We start from the raw sequence: 22,105 nt of genomic DNA, 5'->3' as shown, positions 1-22,105 counted from the left end.
GATGACATAAGCATTATAAGCTTGCTTTTTTACATCCACAACTCCAGCTAGAGTTAGCGAAAGCTGCTGGTTGTCAGCACCATTGAAATCAGACCCACATACATAACGACTGTTGTTTTTATTTGTAGGTTTCAATGTAATTACTAATTATTGTGTAACTCATTATGCAGGTCTTCCATTTGTTGGTGATTCCCTGATGATAGTGAAATTATTTAGGTTTTGAGTGCAATTCAGCATGGGATCATTGTCTCCTTTGTGGTGGTTTTCAGGAGATTTTTGACAATGTACCATACCTTATGTTTCCAGAAGACATACAAACTCAATCCACTACTTCAATACTTATTTTATATGTGGCATTGTCAAATTGTTTGTTTGCATTTTTCCCCAAGGCTTCTCTTACATATGCTGAAGCACAGATGCGAATTGATTCAACAAGCATGAATGATGATATCACTGTTAGCTTACGTGGGCTAAATAAATTAGCAAAAATTCTGAAGAAGAGAAGAATAGATAACGGGTAAATTGTTTTATTTTCTGTGTGTACATGCCCTTAGTCTTATGATCAGGAGAGATCACTTGCCTTAAATCTATCTACAAATACTAAGTTTCAAGGAAGTGTGCCAGGTTGTCATTTTGAAATAATACAGACTATGAAACAGAATGCTAATTCACCCAATAATTTTTTTCTTTTGTTTGCTTAAGATAGCTTTTTAAAAGAGAGATTTGTATGTGATTTTTTTCTTTTATATGTGGAAATTGGGATATCTCACTTTAAGTGTTGCATGGATGATAATTCTTATGAAAAGTTATCCACTATAAATATGCAACTGACCCCTTTACAAAGTTGAATATTGTTATCACATTTTACTTTCACTTAAGCAAAGCCACTTTGCTAGACTTAATGTTTTAAGCATCTGTTTTTGAGTTAAAGAAATGCCAATGTGCTGCTTAAAAAAAAAAAGTCAAGAAAAGAAAACCTAGAACATTGAAACCATTAGGAAAATTGAAATAATACGATATTTATCAAAACTGCCAGGAATCATTTAAGTGCCTCAACATACAGGAACCATATGAAGGAGGATTGTAGTTCCACCTTTCATCTAATAATAGTGATGCATTTCAAGTAGATGTATGTTAATAAATGTTAATTTTCCTTTATCCTTGAAAGAGGATGGAGAAATGTAGATCCATTACAGTTGTAATAAAAAGTACAATAATAAATATACAATAGTATCTTTGTTCTTGAATCATGCAAAGCAAGTTCCTGCGACTTGACAATATGAATACAAATTACAGTTATATGGCAGTTATTGAAAAATCAGATCTTGCAACAGAAGTGTATAAACTAACCCTTCCAGTTTTATTTATCCTTTACAGGGCCTTGACACTTTCCTCACCTGAAGTCCGTTTCCATATGGACAGTGAAACTCATGATCCTATTGATTTGCAGACTAAGGAGCTAAAGTATGTATTGTGCATTTTGGTAGAAGTGCCAAGTTCACTTAATAGTCTGGGCAGTTGATTCTATGAAATTTGATTGCTTTAGAAAATGTGATGAGCTTAAACCACATTTTAAAAACAATTAAATGCCTAAAGTTAGTGTTGCAGCAGACTTAACACTTCTCTTTTCCTGCCATTCTGCTGTGGTGCTGTATAACCATCGATGAACAGAGATATGGGCTCAGCTCAACAGTTCAGGCAGAGGTAGCCTCAGACCCAACTCAGGATGAACTAGCTTGCTGCATTCATGGGTCCCCTTCCCAAAGGACTAGAGTTTATGGAATTAGAAAAAGGACATCTGCTAGCTTTGTCCCCATGATGAAGACAAAAAAGTACCTTTGGAAGGAGGACTGAGAGCCTTGGCTGGGGCATTAGACCAGAGTCTGGGGGGAGCAGTAGATGCAGCCTGGATGCGGAATACAAAGATCAGGGAAAAATACAGAACTTGCATGCACAGAGGCACAATGATGTTAAGGGATTTTATAGAATGTGTGAGATGATAATACTGAAGCCTTCTAAAAAGCGAGGCATCAAGCTCATCTATTGAGCCAGCTTCTTGGTTATCCCACTTAACTTTTGAGTCAAAAAAACCCCCTGAGTCCTTCTCAGCTTTATTTTGCATACTTGTACTCGTATGTGGTATTCTCCTGTTAGCGTGCTTTTAGTTTCAGGACAGTAATATTAACCAACTTTTGATAATGTAAGAAGTCTCATCTAGAAATATTGTTTGTACTAAGTCCTAAATAAGCAATGCTATTTTGATTTTAGAGATTCAGAAAAAAGTGCGTTTTTAAAATTAAATCCTACAGTTTAACTCCAAAATAAAATTGTTTATTCTTTTGCTTTATTCTCTCCCTCGTGTTTGGGCCTCTGTAAATAGTTAGGTTCATGTTTATAGCTTTTTTTAAATTTTGCTGTTTGTTGTAGCAATAATCAACATTAGTAGTTCTAATAAGCTCTGTTTTGTAATTGTGTTATAGATGGTGAAACGGCATTTTTATATTAATATATATTAAGCCAATTCGAAATAATGCTTACAAAATTACAAAGTCTCTTCTCTTGACAGAGAAACAAATTCCATGATTGAAGAGTTTATGTTGCTTGCCAATATCTCTGTTGCGCAGAAAATTTATGAAGAGTTCTCAGAATGTGCTTTGCTCCGAAAACACCCGGCTCCTCCTCCATCAAATTATGACATCCTTGTAAAGGCAGCAAAATCCAAGGCAAGTTTGTAATACAACGGAATAAAATAATTCTAATTAAAAGGCTTTGTAATTTACTAATTACACTTTTTATCTTTTGTAGCCCTCTTAAATTTGCAAAGTATATGTAAAATACTTTGCATTTCTGTCTTGAAAGACCATTTCTTGTATCTTGGGCCTACTTGTCTAGTGCAGTAGGTAGTCTAATTTCAAAAGAATCAGCAATCTGTTACCAAAGACCTATGTTCAGATAAGGGAAATAATATAATCTTTTAGTCTTGCATTTTCATTCCTTGTAAGCTAGAGGTGGCTATATTTCCCCTTTCTTGTCACAGGACACTCTTTAAGGGAACAGTTTTTACTTACATTAATGGCGTACTTGGAATATGTTTCACAAACAGTTTCAGGAAGAGCTCATAGATATGTTGACAACCTACAGCCTGTGGGATAAATTTAACCCAAGGAGCCATTGAATTTGACCCCTGTGGACATGGGCTTTGGGGACATTCAGCAGGAAGATGCAGTGACAAGTCCTAGCCCCCACCCGTCTCTGACCCAGAAGGTTGCCGCTGGGTTAATATGTACTGAAATAAATCTTTCTGTTGGAGTCGAGTAATAAAAGGTAGTTGTTCAAATCAACTAAAGTGCAAATTAATGCCAGAATTGCTGCCTTAAAATTACTTGCATGTGTGTCCATATGCGTATATTCTCTTTCTCCATGTATAAGTATATATATTCATATATATGAAAAATGCAGTTTAATTCAGAAGAGAAGTATAGACTGAAATTAGGAGGTCTGACCTGAACAATTGAATTTTGTCTTCTGTTAAAGGGAGCCTCCCTGTCTTGGGTCCTTATAGGGTTGTTTTTTTTGTTTTTTGTTTTTTTTTAAATGAGTCTACTTTCAAGAAATCATAAAACATATATTCAGCGTAACCCAGTACAGGGTTAATCAGATCTAAAAATTAAACAATGTCAGAAGTTGAATATTTTGGCCCACCAAAGGCCATGTGTTTCATCAGAGATCAGTGGTCAAGTTCTTTGTAAGACTGACATTCCATTGGGCTGTTAGTACTTCAGGGATGACTTTCAGATGTCATCATAGAAAAATAGCTGATCTCGTGATTTTTCTCCCAGCTCTGTTTCAGCGCCCTGTTCAAGACAGGAACATCCTTGTCTAAACCATCCCTGCCAAGCATCTAATCTGCATTTAGAATCTTTAGAAGCTTCTACAAGTTGTTTAGGAAGTGTGTTCCAGTGCTTAACCACCTTCATAGTGAAAAGGTTCTTCCTAATGCCCAAACTAAATTTCTCATGGTACAGATCAAGCTTTATTTATTTTGCCTGTCCACTATGAATAGAGAATAATCAGTCGCCATCCTGTTTACAACAACCCTTTTTGCATTTGAAGAGTGTTCTAAAATCTACCTTCTATCATCTCTAGACTAAATAGCCCTAGTTCTTCCAGCTGTTCCTGGTATGTCATCCTTTCTAGACTACTTATTATTTTTGTTGCTTTCTGAATTCTTCTTTTTTTTTTTCACATCCTTCTTGAGGTCTAGTGTTTAAAACTGAATCCAGCACTCTGGGTTTGACCTAAGTAGTGATGAATAGAATGATTTGCAGGGATCCTGGTTATATCTATAGTGGCGTTTCATTTTAATCATGGAAAAATGTGGATTTGAGGTTACTTTTTTAAATCTGAAAATTGGGATTTTTTTTTTTAAATAATGTGGATTTGAGGTTACTTTCTTAATTAAAAAATTGGGGATTTTTTTTTATAAGCAAAAACCAGGATCCCTGATGATTTGTATGCAACATTTTTCCATAATATATCCCAGTATGCTATCGGCTTTTTTGTCTCTGTAGGACACTTTTGACTCATTTGGTTGGCAGTTCACTATAACTTCCAACTCCTTTTCTGTAGTACTACTGTCTACCCAGTTGTTTGCCAGTTTGTATTTGATTGTTCCATTGTAAGTGCAGTACTTTGCGCTGATCCTTATTGACTTTGATCTAATTAAGTTTGGAACCATTTGTCCAGTTTCACCAAGGTGATTCTGATTTCTAATTTTGTCCTTTGAGGTGTCTGCTACCTCACCTAGCCTAGTATCATCTGCAAATTTACTGTGTATGCACTCAGTCCCATCTCCTGAGTTCTTAATGAAGGTATTTGAATAGTACAAGACAGGACAGATGCCTCGGAAATCCTCCTTGGTACCTGTTCCTAACTAGAATTACCAGTGATCTACAAGGTCCCTTCCAGCCCCTAACAATCTATGAATCTATGGCCACTCTGAGCACAATGATACAAGCAGTTGTACCACCCATCCTAGAGTAGTTTCATTTACACTGTATTTCCTTAACTTCTAATAACTTCATGGGGTACCAGTATTGAAAGTCTTGGCTGAAGTCAAAGCTCTCATCTACTGATTCCCTCCCACCCTCAAAAACGTCACCTTGTCAAAGAAGGAAATCAGGTTGGTTAGGTATAACTTCCTTTTGCTAAGTCATGGGATAATATATACATGGTATCGTCTGAAGTGCTAAGATGATGCAGCTATATGCTTACATAATATACAACATTATTTTAAGGATTTGGCAGAAGTAATCTGGTTTTTTTTTTTATTTTAACAGAATTTAGAAATTAAGACAGATTCAGCAAAGGCTCTAGCTGACTCTCTGGACAAAGCTGAAACTCCTGATTTTCCATATCTAAATACACTGTTGCGAATCTTGGCCACTCGTTGCATGATGCAAGCAGTCTATTTTTGTTCTGGAATGGACAATGATTTTCATCACTATGGTCTAGCATCATCTATTTATACACACTTTACTTCACCAATCAGAAGGTACTTGACCTTATGAAAGTTTTCAAAACAAAGAAAGTGGTATATCAATTAAAACTAATTATCTATCATCTTGTTTTCAGTTTTAAAACAATACTATGTGATAACTAAGCTATATATAGTTCTTTTGGTTTGTACTGCATGCAAACATAATAGCAGTTTAATAAAACCTGAGGCCTGGTCAAGATCTTTAAAATAAATAGCTTAAATGCAGGAATATCGATTGTAGCCATGTCAGTCTAAAAGCATAGGCAGACAAAACTCTTGGGGCTGAGGTGATATCTTTTATTAGACCAACTAAATAATTCCCAAAAAAAAGTTAGCTTATGTGCATTCAGTTATAGAATTCAGAAATGTACAAGAAATGAGTTTTTTTTTCTGATACAAGGGTAATCCTTTTTAATCCCTGCAGGTATGCTGATATAATAGTACACCGACTGTTGGCTGTGGCAATAGGGGCAGATAGTACTTATCCAGAACTCACAGATAAACATAAGCTAGCAGACCTGTGTAAAAATCTCAATTATCGGCATAAAATGGCTCAGTATGCACAAAGAGCATCGGTTGCATTCCATACACAGGTAAGTAGTTTTCAGATTAGGGCATTTTCCTTTTTCAAACCGTAGGAGACACTTGGATATCAATAGGGAATATATTGATGGGATGTATAAGGTAATAACAAGAGAACTTGGTATGAAATATTTAAGGAATAATTAAGGCTACAATAATATTCCCTTTGCAGGGTGCGGGGATTTGGGTAATGTAACTCTGTTTCTGAAGAGCATATGTTCAGGATAATAGATGAGAGGCCTTCAACAATTCTAGTACATTTTTCCTGTTCTTAGAAATACTGTAAATGCTGCCAAGTACAGTATTGGTTCTTGTCAAAAAGCCACCTAATTTATCTTATATTTTAATATGTTGAATATATCCTGGAATTATGATTCAAATCGCTGCTGAATAGCAAAAAGAAAAAAAGTTAAATTGTTATTCGATACTATAATTACATTTGATCATTTTAATATGAATGGGTTGTACTTGTGATTGTTGAATTCTGATATTGTTGTTCTGATACTTTGATTGTTGATACTGTCTTCATATCAAGCCATTACATTTTCTGTTTTAAGCAATACTTTTTGACACTTTCTTTCTTTCTCACAATCCATCTCTGTTCCAGTTGTTCTTCAAAAGTAAAGGAGTGGTGAACGAGGAGGCATACATTTTATTTGTAAGAAAGAATGCAATTGTTGTTTTAATTCCCAAGTTTGGTTTGGAAGGAACAGTCTTCTTTGAAGAAAAAGATAAACCAAAACCAAGTCTCAATTACAATCCAGAGGTATGTTACAGTGAAGTAGTTTTGGATTTTGATTCAATAATTCAGCATAATGACTTATATTTGTATTGTAGTTGTTGGATGCAGGGGATATTGTAGGGGTTTTTTATAGTTTTTAAACTAATCTGTAGAAAAAGCAATTTGCTTTCAGGCTTAAAAGTTTGGATATAAAAGAGTCTGAAAATGGCTGGATTTCACTAACTGTTACTGAAGTTCAGTGTTTATATAGATAGATATCTATATCTCTGTGTGTGTGTGTGTGTGTGTGTGTGTGTGTGTGTGTGTGTATATAAAAAAAATGCCGCAAAACAAAGTTTTTGATTAATACTGGAGTACTTCGTTCAGGTTACAGTATTCTTTTCTAACTGGTATTTTTTAGGTATGTTTTTTTAAACTGCAGAAACATTTTGTCTTGGTATGTGTAACTTTTGATATTGAGAATTTCAAGTGCTGTCTGCTGTAAGCCAGGAAAAGATACAATTGATGAAAATAAATAATGGCTGGGGATTAACTACAAAAGTTGAATACTTGTATACAAAATGCCATGTTTAAAAACATTTGGAATTTTAGATACCATCTCTTACTGTGGAAAATACAACATTTTATACGTTTGACAAAGTTAAAGTGAACATCGTGTTAGATGCTTCCAATATCCAACACCAGAAAATCCGTATGGCACTGATAGAACCTAAGGTAAGAAAACCAGCTTCACAATTCACAGTACTGTATTACCATATAGTAATCTTAGATCTTGTTATAATGAACTTAATATTGACTTTAAAAACAGTATTTATTTCAGTAGCAGAGAACAGTGATTCTCAAGTGACATCTACTTTAGTAAAAACAGTCTAACTTCATTGACTGTATTTTAAAAAAGAAAACTCTTATAGGGCTTCTGCAAGCTCCAGAACTCTTTCAAATGAATATCACTGAGTAAAGACTTTCTAAAATAAAATTCACTAGTGGAAATTCCACAGATGGGGATGATTTATAGATATGGCTGAAATGTTTAGCTTCAGTTTACACATCTTAGAATCTTGTAGAATTTAGCACCTCTGACAAATGTCAAATGTGTTTTAAAGTTAGGAGAATCCATCTGAAAATATTTGAATTTCTTCTCTGATCAGCACAAGTGCTACATAAATGTGGTAATTTTTAGAATTCTGTGAAGCACAATCTAGTATAGGAATAGCAGTTCCTTTTTGTTTTCTGTGTATGTGCAGCTATTTTTATATACAACTAGCACATTGACTGACGGGGGCCCATGTCTGCCCGCCCCCCGCTACTTCTGGGCTGGGCTCGCTCTGCCTCAGAGCATGGGATTGTTAGTTCCCCCCAGCCACAGCTTCCTTGGCGCTACTTGAGCTTTGCTGCCCCACTCCCAGGGGTGGGAGGCAGGAGGCAAAAGCTGGAGAAATAAAAGAGCACGTAGGCTGCATGTGTCCGTGTGCACACATGCATGCACACTCACTGGCAGTATTTAAACTACCAATTGTACGTGGATTATTAAAATATATTAAATATAGTAAATGATAGATATATAGATCTATATATTTCATAAAGCAATACTATGTTGTAAGAATTAAAACACTTTGTGGATGATAGCAAACTGGAGGAAGTCTTGCAAGTGCTTTGGAGGGCAGAATCAAAATCCAAAAGGATTTTGACATCAAATGAATTTGAATATAGATGAATACAAAGTGCTAGACTTAAGGAGAAATCAAATGCAAATACACAAAGTGGGGATTATCTGGAAATGCAGAAGTATGACAGAAAAGGGTCTGAGAGATGATCAAGCAGTTGATGCTGTTGAAAATTGAGGCAGATGACATGATGTGTAATAACAGATATACCATTAAAACATAAGAGGCAATCTTTTTGCTGTACTTGGCTATAGTACAAGACTTTTCAAGAACAGTTAAGGGAGTTGGGTTTGTTTAATCTACAAAAGAGAGATGGGACATAAGTCTTTCTCTGTCTCTTTCATTGCATAAATACAGTCTTAATGACTCATTCAGTTGTTCTCTGTGGCCATTATGGAAGGACAAGAAAGAATTGGCTAAATGTGCTGCAAAGATGATTTAGGTTGGATATTGGGAAAAGCATTCTAATTGTTAAGTACCCTTTTTCTCCACCCCAGGGAGATGGTGGAATTGCTTAGACACTTAGAACAGGCTAGAAAACTTCTCTCACAAACCGCCTAAGTTTGTGTGTTTACCTTATTGCAGGGAGTTGAACTAAACCATCTCTTGAAGATTTCTTCAGATTCTACATTTCTGATATTTACATTGATTTAGAAAAGACTTGGGTCTGTTTTCAAACATTACATTATTCTCCTATTTAAACTACAATACAAGACTTTGAACATCCATTAGGTTCAGCACTGTTCTTTGTCCTTACTCTAAATTTGTTTTTCCACTCCTTATTCTCTTTTATTTCCAGTTTTACAGTAGCATCATTATGACATTGATATTTACATAGTAATTTTGACATATTCTGAATACCTGTGATCAGATGGTGTTCTTATAGTGGTATCTGTATGTAGTTTTACCTAAATCTGATAAAGCCAACTCCTCACATTATTTTTCTCTTAGAGAAGACTGCAAATTAAGTCTTTTAACTCTGTTTTATGTGGCAGATACTAGGAAGTGGTATTCCAGATCAGACAACACTGAAGAAGAAAGCTAGTGATGAACCAGAGAAGAAGAAGAAAAAGCTGAAGAAATAGCTGCATTTTAGCAGCTAATTAGTACAACTATTTTCTTGTATTTTGTGTCTGAGGAGGAAATTGTAAATGCTGAGAAACATCATACAGTTTTAAAACCTTCTTTTTAGGTATCCATTTGTAATTTTTAAATATTTGCATTTTTATTTAAACATGCAAGTATATTTGTAAAAGTTTTTAAACCAAATACATCAATGTTTTCATCTGGCAGGTGAAAATAAATACTTGTACAAAGTGAAGGAACATTCCTTTTAGTAGTTCATTCTGTAACAACAATGGGAAATCAAAGGGCAGAGATTTTCAGGATGCAAGTAATTTACTGTACAAAAAAATATTTGAGTCTTTTCTTAATCTATATGCCAAATTTTGCAAGGAGTTAGTACAACTGTTTATAGGAGGAGCCTGATTCACTGCTTCAGTGAACGCTTAATTCCATTTAAAGTTGAACAGTTTCAACAAGGACTGGGAGAGCCCTAGTTCAGAGTATGCTGTAGATTGCTCATTAAATTATCATCTGGGGCGTGTGTCCAGATTCTTTCAGACAATATGTATTTGAACTCTATTTCAAGTGAGTGATTTAATCATCAGTATACTGAATTAAAAGGGGCAGCTGTCTGTCTTTCCTGAAACTGTTTTGTTTGAGTAGCTGAGGGAAACGGGAATAATTTGTCTGTGAATCCCAGTGTGCCAGCACTGTCAAGGTATGTAGGTAGTTCTGTTTGTGCCCTGCATTAGCATTTAGGTACTCAGGGACTTCAGTTTTTGTGGGGATTTAAGCAGAATCTGAGAGGGGTTTTGAAGCTCTATATTTTAATTTGGATATTTAAGTAGCTGGTAGACTAGGTTCTTTGGGTTAAGCAGCTGGTAGGCATTCAAGCATTGGTAGTGTTTGACTTTTTTCTCTGCTGGGACCTAATCCAGTCATGGTAGTTGCCTTAGAATAGGACTTAGTACAAGACAAAAGAAATCATACTTCACACAGGCAGGGCTGGGCTGCAGTCACAACAAAGATTTCTGGATCCCACTGAAGATCAGCATTTTTTTTCTCTTCATTTTTGCAGACAGTTCTGGATTTCATGGTTTCCTTGAATTGAGTAGACCTTTAAATATAAGCCGTGCTGTAGTGCTCATGTTTCTGTAACTTTTATTCAGGAATTTGAAGGTTCATTGTGCCAAAGCAGGAATAATGATGCCTCTGGGGCCTAGGGTCTAGTGAAGTGTTTCCCAACCTGTGGGTCACAAGAATACTTGAGAGGGTTGCAAGGAAGTCCCAGAAAAATGTTGGAAACCATGAGTTTTCCCTTGCAGGCTGGCAGCCTTCCAGCTGCTTGACAGCTGCTTGGCATGATGAGGCAGCAGGTGCATGTGCGTCTGCACGCGCACACACACGCACACTCTCTCTCTCTCTCTCCCCCCCCCCCCCCCCCCCTTCCTTCCCCCCCCCCCCCCCCCCCTTCCTTCCCCCCCCCCCCCCCCCCCTTCCTTCCCCCCCCCCCCCCCCCCCTTCCTTCCCCCCCCCCCCCCCCCCCTTCCTTCCCCCCCCCCCCCCCCCCCTTCCTTCCCCCCCCCCCCCCCCCCCTTCCTTCCCCCCCCCCCCCCCCCCCTTCCTTCCCCCCCCCCCCCCCCCCCTTCCTTCCCCCCCCCCCCCCCCCCCTCCCCCTCTCTCTCCCCCCCCCCCCCCCCAGCAGCTGGATGCAGGTGTGGAAGGAATGGGGGTATGGGAGAGGGTGGGTGCCTGCCAACATTGGGGGAAAAAACCCTGATGCAGCCTTGGCCAAGAGGGTGAGGGGGAAGGCGCCTGCCCCTCCAGCAGGGGAAGTGGGTGGGGGTAGGAGGTCCTTTGAGGGCAGTGGGGAGCTGTGTGGCTTGGCTGGCATCACTGGGGCTGGTGCCCATACTTGCTGGGTGCCCATACTCGCTGGGGCAAGGCAACTGGGAGATGCTGCTTGGGGGGCAAGAGAGACCATGACCAGGCTGCCTGGCTCAGTAAGTGAGCCTCAGCTCTGAGCAAGGGGGAGGTGCCAAAGGCTTGCCTTCCTCCGTCCAGCCTGTGCTGGGGCTGGACTTGCTCCACTGCTGCCTGCATGGATGGGGGCAGTTTGAGGGGCCCCCTCCAGCAGGGTTGGGGGGGGGGGCAGGGAGCTGTGGGTTTCATAGATTCATACGTAAGTATATGCTAGGGTCAGAAGGGACCTCAACAGATCAAGTTGGACCCCTGCCTAGGCAGGAAAGAGTGCTGGGTTCAGATGACCCCAGCCAGATGCCTATCCATCCTTCTCTTAAAGACCCCCAAGGTAGGGGGGAGCACCACCTCCCTTGGAAGCCCATTCCAGATTTTGGCCACCCTTACCGTTAAGAAGTTTTTCCTAATTATCTAGCCTAAATCTGCTCTCTGTCAGTTTGTGACCATTGTTCCTAATTACCCCAAGAGGCGCCCTGGTGAACAGAGCATCTCAGGTCCCTTGCTGCATCCCCCTAACAAATTCGTAGGTAGCCACAACATCACATCTCAGCCTTCCCTTATGAAGGCTAAAAAGGCCCAGGTCCCTCAGTCTCTCCTCATAGGGCTTGTCCTGTAAGCCCCTAACCATATGCGTGGCCCTCTTCTGGACCCTCACATCTTTCCACATCCTTCTTGAAGTGCAGCACCCAAAACTGGATGCAGTACTCCAACTGCAGTCCGACCAATGCCGCGCAGAGGGGAAGTATCACCTCCTCGGATCTATTTGTCATGCATCTGCTGATGCATGATAAAGTGCAGTTAGCTTTGTTGATGATTTTGTCACACTGATGACTCATGTTCAGCTTGGAGCCCACTATGACTCCGAGATCCCTTTCCGCTTCTATGCTGCTGAGAGGGTTACTTCCCAACTAGTAGGTATGCTGGATATTTTTGTGCCCTAGGTGCAGCAGTCTGCACTTGTCCTTGTTGTACTGCATCTTGTTGTGTACTGCCTACTTTTCTAACCTGTCCAGGTCTGCCTGCAATCATTCTGTACCCTTCGGAGTGTGCACTTCACCCCACAATTTAGTATCATTGGCAAACTGGACAGAGTACACTTCACACCCACATCCAAGTCACTATTGAAGATATTGAAGAGTACAGGTTCAAGGACCGAACCCTGCGGGACCCCACTACCCACATCCAGGCCAATACCAACCTGTCTACTACCACTCTCTGGGTTCAACCCACTGGACCGTGTAAACATCTGTGCCACAGCCTCTTAATTTATTTATGAGAATGGGATGAGATACCATAATGAAGGCCTTGCTGAAGTCCAAGAAAATGACATCCACTTCTACTCCTGCATCTAAGCATTTTGTGACCCTGTCATAAAACAAAACCAGATTGATCAGGCATGATCTACCTGGTACAAATCTATGCTGGTTTCCCTGCTGCATTGTTTTTCCCGCTGGACTCCCACAAATATGATCCTTCATAATCTTTTCAAAGACCTTTCAAAGAATGGAGGTGAGACTGTCCTATAGTTACTTGGATCTTCCTTCCTCCCCTTCTTGAAAATAGGGACCACGCTGGCCCTTTTCCAGTCCTCCGGGACCTGACCCAAACGCCATGAGCGCTCGAACAGCCGTGCCAGTGGCTCTGCTATGACACCGGCCAATTCCTTCAGTACTCTCAGATGCAACTCATCCAGGCCTTTTGACTTGACCACATCCAGTCCATCCAAGTGACACTGCACCAAGTTGGCATCAGCAGTTGGTGGGTTGATGTCTCTCTGATGCCCATCTAAGACTCCATTAAGAGACTTATCTTGAGCCTTGTTCAGGAACACCGAGGCAAAAAACTCATTGAATAGCTCAGGCTTGTCCCCCCCCCCCCGTCTGTCACTAATTGCTCCTCCTTGTTCAGTAGGGGTCCTATGCTGCCCTGTGCCTTCCTTTTACTCTCCTACATACCTAAAAAAAAAAGACTTTATTGTCTTTAATTTGTGCTGCTAGCCTTGGCTCTGTAGTTGCTTTGGCTTTTCTAACTGCCTCCCTGCAAGTGTGGGCCAAGTAGATATACTCCGCCTTGGTATACTCCCCTGCTTCCACTGCCTATATGCCGCCTTTTTTGCCCTTAGGCTCCCCTGAATTTCCGTGTTTAGCCAAGGAAGTTTTCTGGCTCCTTTTCCCTGTACTGGGATAGTCTCCCTGTGTGCCTGAAAGATAGCTTCCTTTAGGAACGACCACCCTTCCTGGACTCCCATCTCACCAATACTCTTATCCTGCACTGCATTGTTGACTAGACTCCTGAGCACACTGAAGTTAGCCTTCCTAAAGTCAAGCACTTTCACCCTACTAGTTATCTTACCATATGGGAATTCAGTTGATTGGTGGTCACTGTCCCCAAGGTGACCACTAATCTGCAGCTCCCCTACCAGGTCCTCCCCTGTAGCCAACACCAAGCCCAGTAAGGCGTTCCCCCTAGTGGGACTGTATACCTTGAGGAGTGGGAGTGAGGAGCACCAGCATGGCCTGAGGGGGCAGGGGACAGTGGGTTGGGAGTGAGGGGCACTGGCAGGGCTAGGGGGCTGTGGATTGGGACTGGCTATCGATCTTTACAAATGGGTCCTGATACAGAAAAGGTTGAGAACCACTAGTCTAGTGTACTTACCTAGGGGTCACGGGAACAGATGTTTTAAATACCCTCTACTAAAGGGAATTTAAGTCTGTTACTTGCATACTAGTAGCATGACCTAACAGCAGTTCAGGGAGTCATTCTCATTTGTTTACTCTACTTCTGGCAATTTGTATAAAAATGGAAAAATTGGAACAGGTCCAAAAAGTTCAGAGGACCTTGCCCTGCACCCATAACTTAATTAGTACATTTCCCTGAGAGGTAACAGACCAAAGTTTAGCCAAGCATAGGGATTTGTGGGTGCACTACTGCACAGTAGCCTAATAATACTGTGCAGTAGCGTATTAGCACCATTTGTGCTATGACATGCTACTGCGTAGTATTATTCAGCTACTGTGCAGTTCATGTCTCGTAAGCTCACCCTGTTTCTTGGTAGCTTCATACTGAAACTCTATTTAGTCTCCTTCATTATTATTTCTCCATTCTCTCCTTGATTAGCATGAAGGCCTTATAAAAGAAATGGCTACTTTGTTTTCCTTTACCCCAACGATATGTCCTATGATGAAGCCATTGTTTTTTCCGTGTTTTCCTTAGTCCCTGCAGTTTCCAATTATATATTTTTCCCCTACAGCCACTTGAATTAAGTAACATATTTAAACCATATTTAGTTTTTCTTCTTTTTTTTTAAGTTGGTATACACAAGTATTCTTTTCAGTTGATTTTCCTGTTTCTGAAGTATGGCCTTTTCATTGCTTAGAGCTAAAAATTTCCTAAGGAGAACAATAGAGATTTCTTAATTACTAATAATAATTAGATGAGGGAAGAAATTAATTCTCCTAGTATGTAAATTGCCTGATTTGATATCTTAGTCATCTAGCAGCTAGGAATCTTATCTAAGCTATGCTCTTTCGTTTATAACCAGGCATGTTGTTGTTGACTAGTCTATTTCCAGTCCCAACTACCTTCATACTATATTATATATCCAGAAAGTTGATGCAGGCTATTTACATTCAGTGCAAAGTGAGATTTAAAAAAAAATCTATTGTATCAATTTTCCTTTATCCACATTAAATACCTGGAATGGTGCATCTATCTATATCAATTTTATAATTAGGTTAAATAGGGGAGATGTTTCACTCAATTTAAAGTTGTTCAGATAATATAACTGAAATTTTAATATTTGTATTGGATTCCACATTCTTTAATTGTAGCAGAGGCCATTTCTGTGATATGCTAATATATTTTTTCAGTCCTTGGCAGCAATGATCCTTCACAGTTGAGGATGATCACTCCCGGGGGTTAAGTAAAGAATTGTTAATGAATCCATGGATGGCTAAGAGGGCCAATCCTAGCAAACTTCTCAGTATTTATGAATTAAATGCATTTTGATTGTATCTCATGTTTTCAGCAGTTGAACTGAAAGTATCTGATCCTCAACAAACCTTTTCTCTTGCAATCTTCACTAATTCTGTCCTTATCTCATGTCCATAAAGCGCATATATGTAAATGAGAGAGCAAATCTGAGATGGTGTAATGAAAAGGAAACTCCCACAGTAGTCCTTTACATTCCCTTTTTCAAAACTGGGCATACGCTCACTTCCTTCAGCTTGCTTTTTTCGGCCCAATGTCACCAAAAACAAAGATGATATAAACTAATATGGAGTCAAGCTCATTTCCATAGTACTGCACTCCTGTTCCCAACTGGTTTCAAGTACTCTGATTACCTCTTGATTCTATTGTTTCCTCAAATCAAAAAGGTATCGCCCACAAAAATCCTGTTCCTCAAACAAGTGACTTGTGTCTAGAAAATAGTTGTCATTTGTCTTTACCACTCTTACCATTGAGCAGCTCATTAAATTGGACTCCCTCCTTTCAATAACTGCATTCTTTGAAAAATACTTAAATTATTCAGCTCACTGATATTTTGGTATTTTCCTCCATAAACTGATAGCTTTATCAAGTTCTCACAATATTAGTCCTACTTTCTTCCTTCATCAAGTCCCCATAGCTGTTGTTTATATTTCTTATTATCTTCTGCTCCCATTTTTTGATAAATTCAAATAGCCCACCTTTTAAGACTCTACCTATTTCCCTTAATTCAGACATCAATAGGGAAAGAGATGCTTCCAGGCAGTGTTATAGCCTTTTTGATATAGGGAATATGCAAGAAGCCTATTTTGTTTGGTAATATAGTCTACTGGACCAACTATGTATTTTGGAAAAGACAGAAGACAAGCTTTTGGGCACAAAATGCCCTTCCTCATCTCCAAAATGTCCTCTTCACTGTTAAAGGAAGGGGTGTGTTTTGGGTTTGTGGTGTTTTTGTGTTTGGGGGGGGAGTGGGAGGGAAATCATGACAAGCAGCCCCTTCCTTCCAAAAGAAGCTTCTACAAAGGCTACATGCAGGTATGCTTTAAAAGTAAATGAATAACAAAAGTAACTTGTAATATGCACTATGACATATTATAAACTCCCCGCAGAAGTGGTACAATCACCTACTCTGAATATCTTCAAAAAATGATTGAATGCACCCATTGCTGGGGTCATCTGACCCCATAAGTCTTTCCTGCCCAAACACAAGGGGGGCTGGACCTGATGATCTCGAGAGGTCCCTTCCAGCCCCTAGCAACTATGAATCTATGGCAGGAGTGGGTAGTTATTTTGGCTAGTGGGCCACTTAATGAGTTTTGGTGAGCTGTTGAGCTGCACATGCAAAATCCTTCTAATTGTTTGAATATATTATAGATAAAAAAACAAATCTTATACTAAAAATCAAACATCTATGACATTTTAATTTTCTTTCAAATTTTTTTGTCCTATTTGAGTTGCATATATAGAGACGATTGCGGTAAGAGCTCAAAATAAAGTCTTACTCCTGTATGTTGTGTGTGTGGGTGTAGATATGTAGGGGAGGCAGGGAGATGAGGGCAGAGACTGTCTGCATACTAGGTCCTAGGAGTAGACCAGGGGGAAGGGGCAGGGAGCATGTGCAGCAGAACTCACCTGGGTGGTGCAGTGGAGGTGCAGTCTGCCCTCCCCAGTGCTTTGCATGGGGCCTAGCCCCACTTACTCCTGCCCTGTGCCTACTGCCAGCATGCACTGCTTCCTGGTAACCAAGGTACTGCTCAGCTCCTCCTGCCCCAGCTGTACTGCTCTGGACAGCAGGTAGTGCAGGGAAGCAGCAGCAGCCATGGGCATGCCTGCTGAGTACCACAGCTCCAGCTCCTGGCTGCCCCCAGGTGACTGATCATCCTGCAGGGTGAGTGCCAGGTAGCCTGGAGCTGGAGCCCCACACACTGGGGCAGGAGCTGCCTGGTTGGGCATGTACCTGGTATGCATCCCCACAGCTGCTGCTGCTCTGTGCAGTAGGTAGGCAGGAAGAAGAGCTACTGGAGGTTGGGGTAGCTGAGCAGTACCTAGGCTGCCAGGAAGCTGTGCATGCTGGCCAGGGCTGGCAGTAGGGCGGGTGAAGGCAGGAATGGATGGGGCTTGGCCTCAAGTGGAGCACTGTGGGGACAGCTACAATCAGCAGGCTGGATCTGCCCCTTGGACCACATTTTGCCCACCCCTGTGCTATGATCTTTATGCAGCACCACAGATGAATGTAGTGCTCTAAGGTAAAAAACATCAAACCCCAGTACCTTCCATACTAGGCTACTGTCGAACCAAAATCAGCTTTAATTCAAATGGTTCTTTCCACCCCCCACACGCATATAATCTCTTCTCTCGAGCATGAGTGTATTAAAATAGTCTGATATGTAACACTTGATATAAAGTATCCAAAACAAATTGGGTATTTAAGAGAAATAAGTCTTTATTATATTCAATCATTTAATTATACAGTCATTCATAATATAAAAATCCTTGCTAAAACATTTTTTTCTTAAATGTAAACAATGACAGTTTTGTGCAATGTGTCAGCCATATGCTTAAGTAAAACAAGATGAAGGCGATGGTCACAAGACTACTGCAGTTAAGTTATACAGTAGATCTAAATGAAATGATTACTTAAAAACATAATTAAAAATATTTAATAAGGATTTTTCCTCCTTAAAAAAGGAAAATAAATAGTTGCAGTTTCTTCTTGCCATAATCTAATTTAAAACAGTAAAAAAGGACAGATAACAGTTTTCTACAAATTATTATTTTAGTCACCCAATTGTGCTATTTCATTTCTGCTTATTTTATGAAGTAATTAAACAATGTTAGTGATTGTTTTGTTCTTTTGAAACTACTTAAACTTCTGATCCTGAAATATGCAGATAAAAAGAATTCAACAAAATGTAACATTAAATGGTAAGACCACATTCTTAATCTCCTTTATTTCATACAGAGGAGTCTAAAAGTTACAGACAGTACAGCGAAAAATTTGATGGTTGGTATGGGTTGCTTTGAAAAGAAAATTTGACCTGAAAGCATCCATAGTGATCTACCAATGGGCTTCGAAACCTAGTTTAGGTCAGAAATCCAGCTTTGCCTTAACAAAATTTTGATCATCATCTTTCCCCTTTTCTCCCATCTTACATTGGGAGCTGGGTGAGTGGATGTGGGTGTGCACATGAGTATCCATTTGATGTTAATCACAAAAAAAATACATCAAAGAAACCCCTGTCTTCAAATCACATGAAACATTAGATTGTTTTAACAGAGTAGTTTCTAATACGAGAAGCAGGAGTGGTAAGTAAAATGGCAAATGTTATTTCTCACTGCATGACATGCTGTTTTTCATAGCACAAAAAAGCAGCATCTTTTCAAAAAAGTCCTAGAGAAGTAGGGCTAGAAGGAACCTCCAGAGCTCATCTAGTCTAACCCCCCCTTCATGGTATAAAGTATCTTTATATAGCCATGATATTTTGTGATTGGACCTCTGTCTCCATCAGTAGAACAGTTTCTGGGGATCCGGCACAGTTTCAAGACTAACCATAAGTGGTCCAGCACATTAGTTCAGTGTGTTTTTCAATCCCTGTACTACTTTGTTATATAAGGCATAGACTGTTTAAACTAACCCTGAAGATAGAAAAGTATTGGAAGCTCTGAAAAGTATATCCATTTGATAACACATTTCAAAAACAAGTCATTTAAAAAAAAATTGCAACATCAAGTTTGAAAAAAACAGGGCATACATTTTATTGGTAGTAAGAAAATTCCCTGTTTAATTTCTATATACACTTTTCCAGAGTTATCACTCCTGAGGTAATAAAAACAATGCAGCTTTCTGTAATTAAATTACATTTCTTACACTAGTCTGCCTAAACATCTCTCTTCAGGCACTGTTTTATTGCCATAAAAAAATCATTTTTCACATATCTTTCAAGTGTTCATAATGTAATTGATACAATGCTCTAACCTAGAAATTTAATTCCATTTGTAGTTTTATGATGTGCTAACGCCTCCATGGTCTAATCACTTTTAGAGAGGCATTTCTGTAGGTTGTTGCATGGAATGACGGGTAGATATCCCATCCAGAGTCCTGGGACTAGGTAAACTTGCTATAAAAAGAAAAAGGGGGTGGGGGTAGGAGAGAATACTTTATTAGAAGTATTCAAGAGAGGAACTGATACCTTTCTGATGGTTGTTTTTTGGACAAAAACTTCTGATAAGATTCATATGATTTGCTAAGGCTAAATTCTAAACTTTTTTTCACTAGTAGACTGAAGTGACATTCAGGATACTGTTCTTTCACATTTAAATCTAGTGGCACTCAGAAAACCTAATCAAGTCTGTATATTTACTGATTCAGTTTTGCAGGTTCTGGATTACTAGTAGTACTACTATGAACTAGGAGTAATTAAATGCTTTCTAGTGAACCCCCATTTGCAGCTTTTTAATAGTAACAGAAACTTTGCTATAGAGGAACTTTACTTCAGGAAAGACTGGTCTCATTAAGCCCCCACTATTCATTTAGGATTTTACTATGTGGTCATGGCTACTGTTCATTTTCCTTAGTCTGTCTTAATTTTTTAACCCTTGATACAATACAACTACAACATTGTATACAGTATTTGTTATACAAATTGTAGATGAGACAGACAAAACAGAAGCAAGTCATTGCAAAGAAGAGAACTGAGACAACTGTGGGAAGAAAGTACCCAGCCAACAATATGGATTTTGTATACAGGGACAGAAGTCAGTACTGCACAAGTAAAGGGTTAAGATGCACCTGAGGGTATGTCTTCCTCCGACTCCCTGTCTACTCCCACATACTTACCATGCCCCCAAATCCAGATAACAGGCACCATCTGATTTAGGGTGGCTGAAGCACAACACCTAGAAGCACAGCTTAGAGCATGAGCCTGAAAGTGGCTCTGGGTGTATGCTCAGGACCACCTACCTTGCCTAACTTCTGGGTTTGGGCATATGTTGAGCAAGATTTACAGAGATGGGGCATAGTTCTCAGCAGTGTTCTGGGGGTCACACCCCAAAGGCAATGCAAACAACTTCCACACTCCTAGGGAAAGTCCACAGGAAGCTTCCAAAACTAAGAAGTTCACTTTGTATCAAACTAATTAGTGAAGCTGCTCTATATGGATACTAGAGTGGTTCACTTGGTAATGACAGGTTTTGCTGAAAATATTGTAGGCCAGAGAGGTGAGACAAAGATTACTATAGATAAAAAGGCTGTAAAGTGAAGGCAAGAAAAACAGATAACAGCTAAAACAGTTTCAGCATATGAGGTATTGAAAATATCAACAATTTTTGCAGAAGGCTTGACAACATGATCTCTAAAACTTGTGAAGTTAAGGCACGGGAAGTAAGTTAAAGGTCAGAAACGATACAGCGGTCTTGATGATGAATGAAAGATGGATTAGAGGTAAAGCAGCTGTTAAACAGGAAAGATATAAGGGAAAAGATGTTTGTAGAATTCCATAAAGGAAAGCGATGCCCCAGATATTTTCTGATAGTACTACGGATAACATAATTAGCCAATTACTTTGCTAAGGAGATAGTACAGCGCACTATGAGATTCACTGAAAAATTCAAACTGTATTCAAGCAGTACTGAAAGTTAACTAGCAGGAACAAATGAGAAACCATATTTTTCTGCATACCTGTGCTCTCAAGTAAGACATACACCTTGTACTGGGAAAGCAGCATGACAAAAAATCTCTGGGATCTTACCTGCTAAAGCAAGGACTTGCCCATGGTTGAATGATCCACACTACGCAGTTTTAAAACTATTGCCAATTTAGCTATGATTAATATTAAACTTAAAGCTGTGCAGCTCCTGTGAGACAGACAGCAGAACTGTGCTTAAGCCCCCACCCCTGCCACATATAGCCAGAAACAGGAGAAAAGTGCAGTGCTTGGCAGCCATTTTAGCGCCTCCAGCAGTGTGGAAATACCAGCTTCCTTGCTTAAAACATGCACCTTGCCTTCAAAATTGGGGAGTATGTGATATGCAAGTAAGTAAGGTAATTATCCAACTAAACAATGACTTCTGTGCAATGGAAACTAAAACTAGTTCACTATTTCCAAAGTAGTACTCCAGAATACTATTGTATGGAAGACAAGGAAAAGTAAACTTATCAAGAAAAGAACTGAAACAAAGGGTCAGCTTAAAGAAGGCCTTACAGTGACATTAACTAGCAAGAGAGAATGAGAGCACAAGCATGAACTATCAGTCAGGATGTACTCACATAATCAGGGGGACTTATCCCACTGGACAGGGAGTTAAGGTGGTACTAGTTTAGTTATGAATTAGATGAGAAAGGGTCAAAAGAGGAAGGAGCACATTTTGTACTCCTATCCTGTGCTGTGATAAGCTAGACCAGACTATAGAGGGCAAAAAACATTTCTCAAGTCTGTCCCGGAACAGGCTGTGCTGAAAGTGTAAGGAGGAGTGGGAAGTGTTATGTTAATCACTCTTCCCTATTATTTAACCACACCTTTAGTAATTAGCAACCATTCAAATGTA

The 22,105-nt window shown here is 39.5% G+C and overlaps 2 protein-coding genes across 2 annotated transcripts in view; one reads left to right on the top strand and one right to left on the bottom strand.

Annotated features, from left to right (window-relative positions):
* Positions 1-9,854, top strand: part of DIS3 (DIS3 homolog, exosome endoribonuclease and 3'-5' exoribonuclease) — a 30,210-nt gene extending 20,356 nt beyond the window's left edge. The window contains exons 15-21 of the mRNA XM_019524721.1: positions 1,378-1,464; positions 2,567-2,723; positions 5,340-5,554; positions 5,964-6,132; positions 6,729-6,887; positions 7,455-7,577; positions 9,523-9,854. Coding sequence (XP_019380266.1) covers positions 1,378-1,464; positions 2,567-2,723; positions 5,340-5,554; positions 5,964-6,132; positions 6,729-6,887; positions 7,455-7,577; positions 9,523-9,612 — 1,000 coding nt within the window. The 3' untranslated portion in view covers positions 9,613-9,854. The remainder of the gene's footprint in view (positions 1-1,377; positions 1,465-2,566; positions 2,724-5,339; positions 5,555-5,963; positions 6,133-6,728; positions 6,888-7,454; positions 7,578-9,522) is intronic.
* An 8,133-nt stretch (positions 9,855-17,987) lies between these two features.
* Positions 17,988-22,105, bottom strand: part of BORA (bora, aurora kinase A activator) — a 36,114-nt gene continuing 31,996 nt past the window's right edge. Inside the window, exon 13 of the mRNA XM_019525364.1 lies at positions 17,988-19,680. Within this exon, the coding sequence (XP_019380909.1) occupies positions 19,601-19,680 (80 nt within the window). The 3' untranslated portion in view covers positions 17,988-19,600. The remainder of the gene's footprint in view (positions 19,681-22,105) is intronic.

Source organism: Gavialis gangeticus, unplaced genomic scaffold (assembly GCF_001723915.1).
Source record: "Gavialis gangeticus isolate Ggan-Ray unplaced genomic scaffold, GavGan_comp1, whole genome shotgun sequence".
NCBI lineage: Eukaryota > Metazoa > Chordata > Crocodylia > Gavialidae > Gavialis > Gavialis gangeticus.
This window is presented reverse-complemented; position numbering and strand designations above follow the sequence as displayed.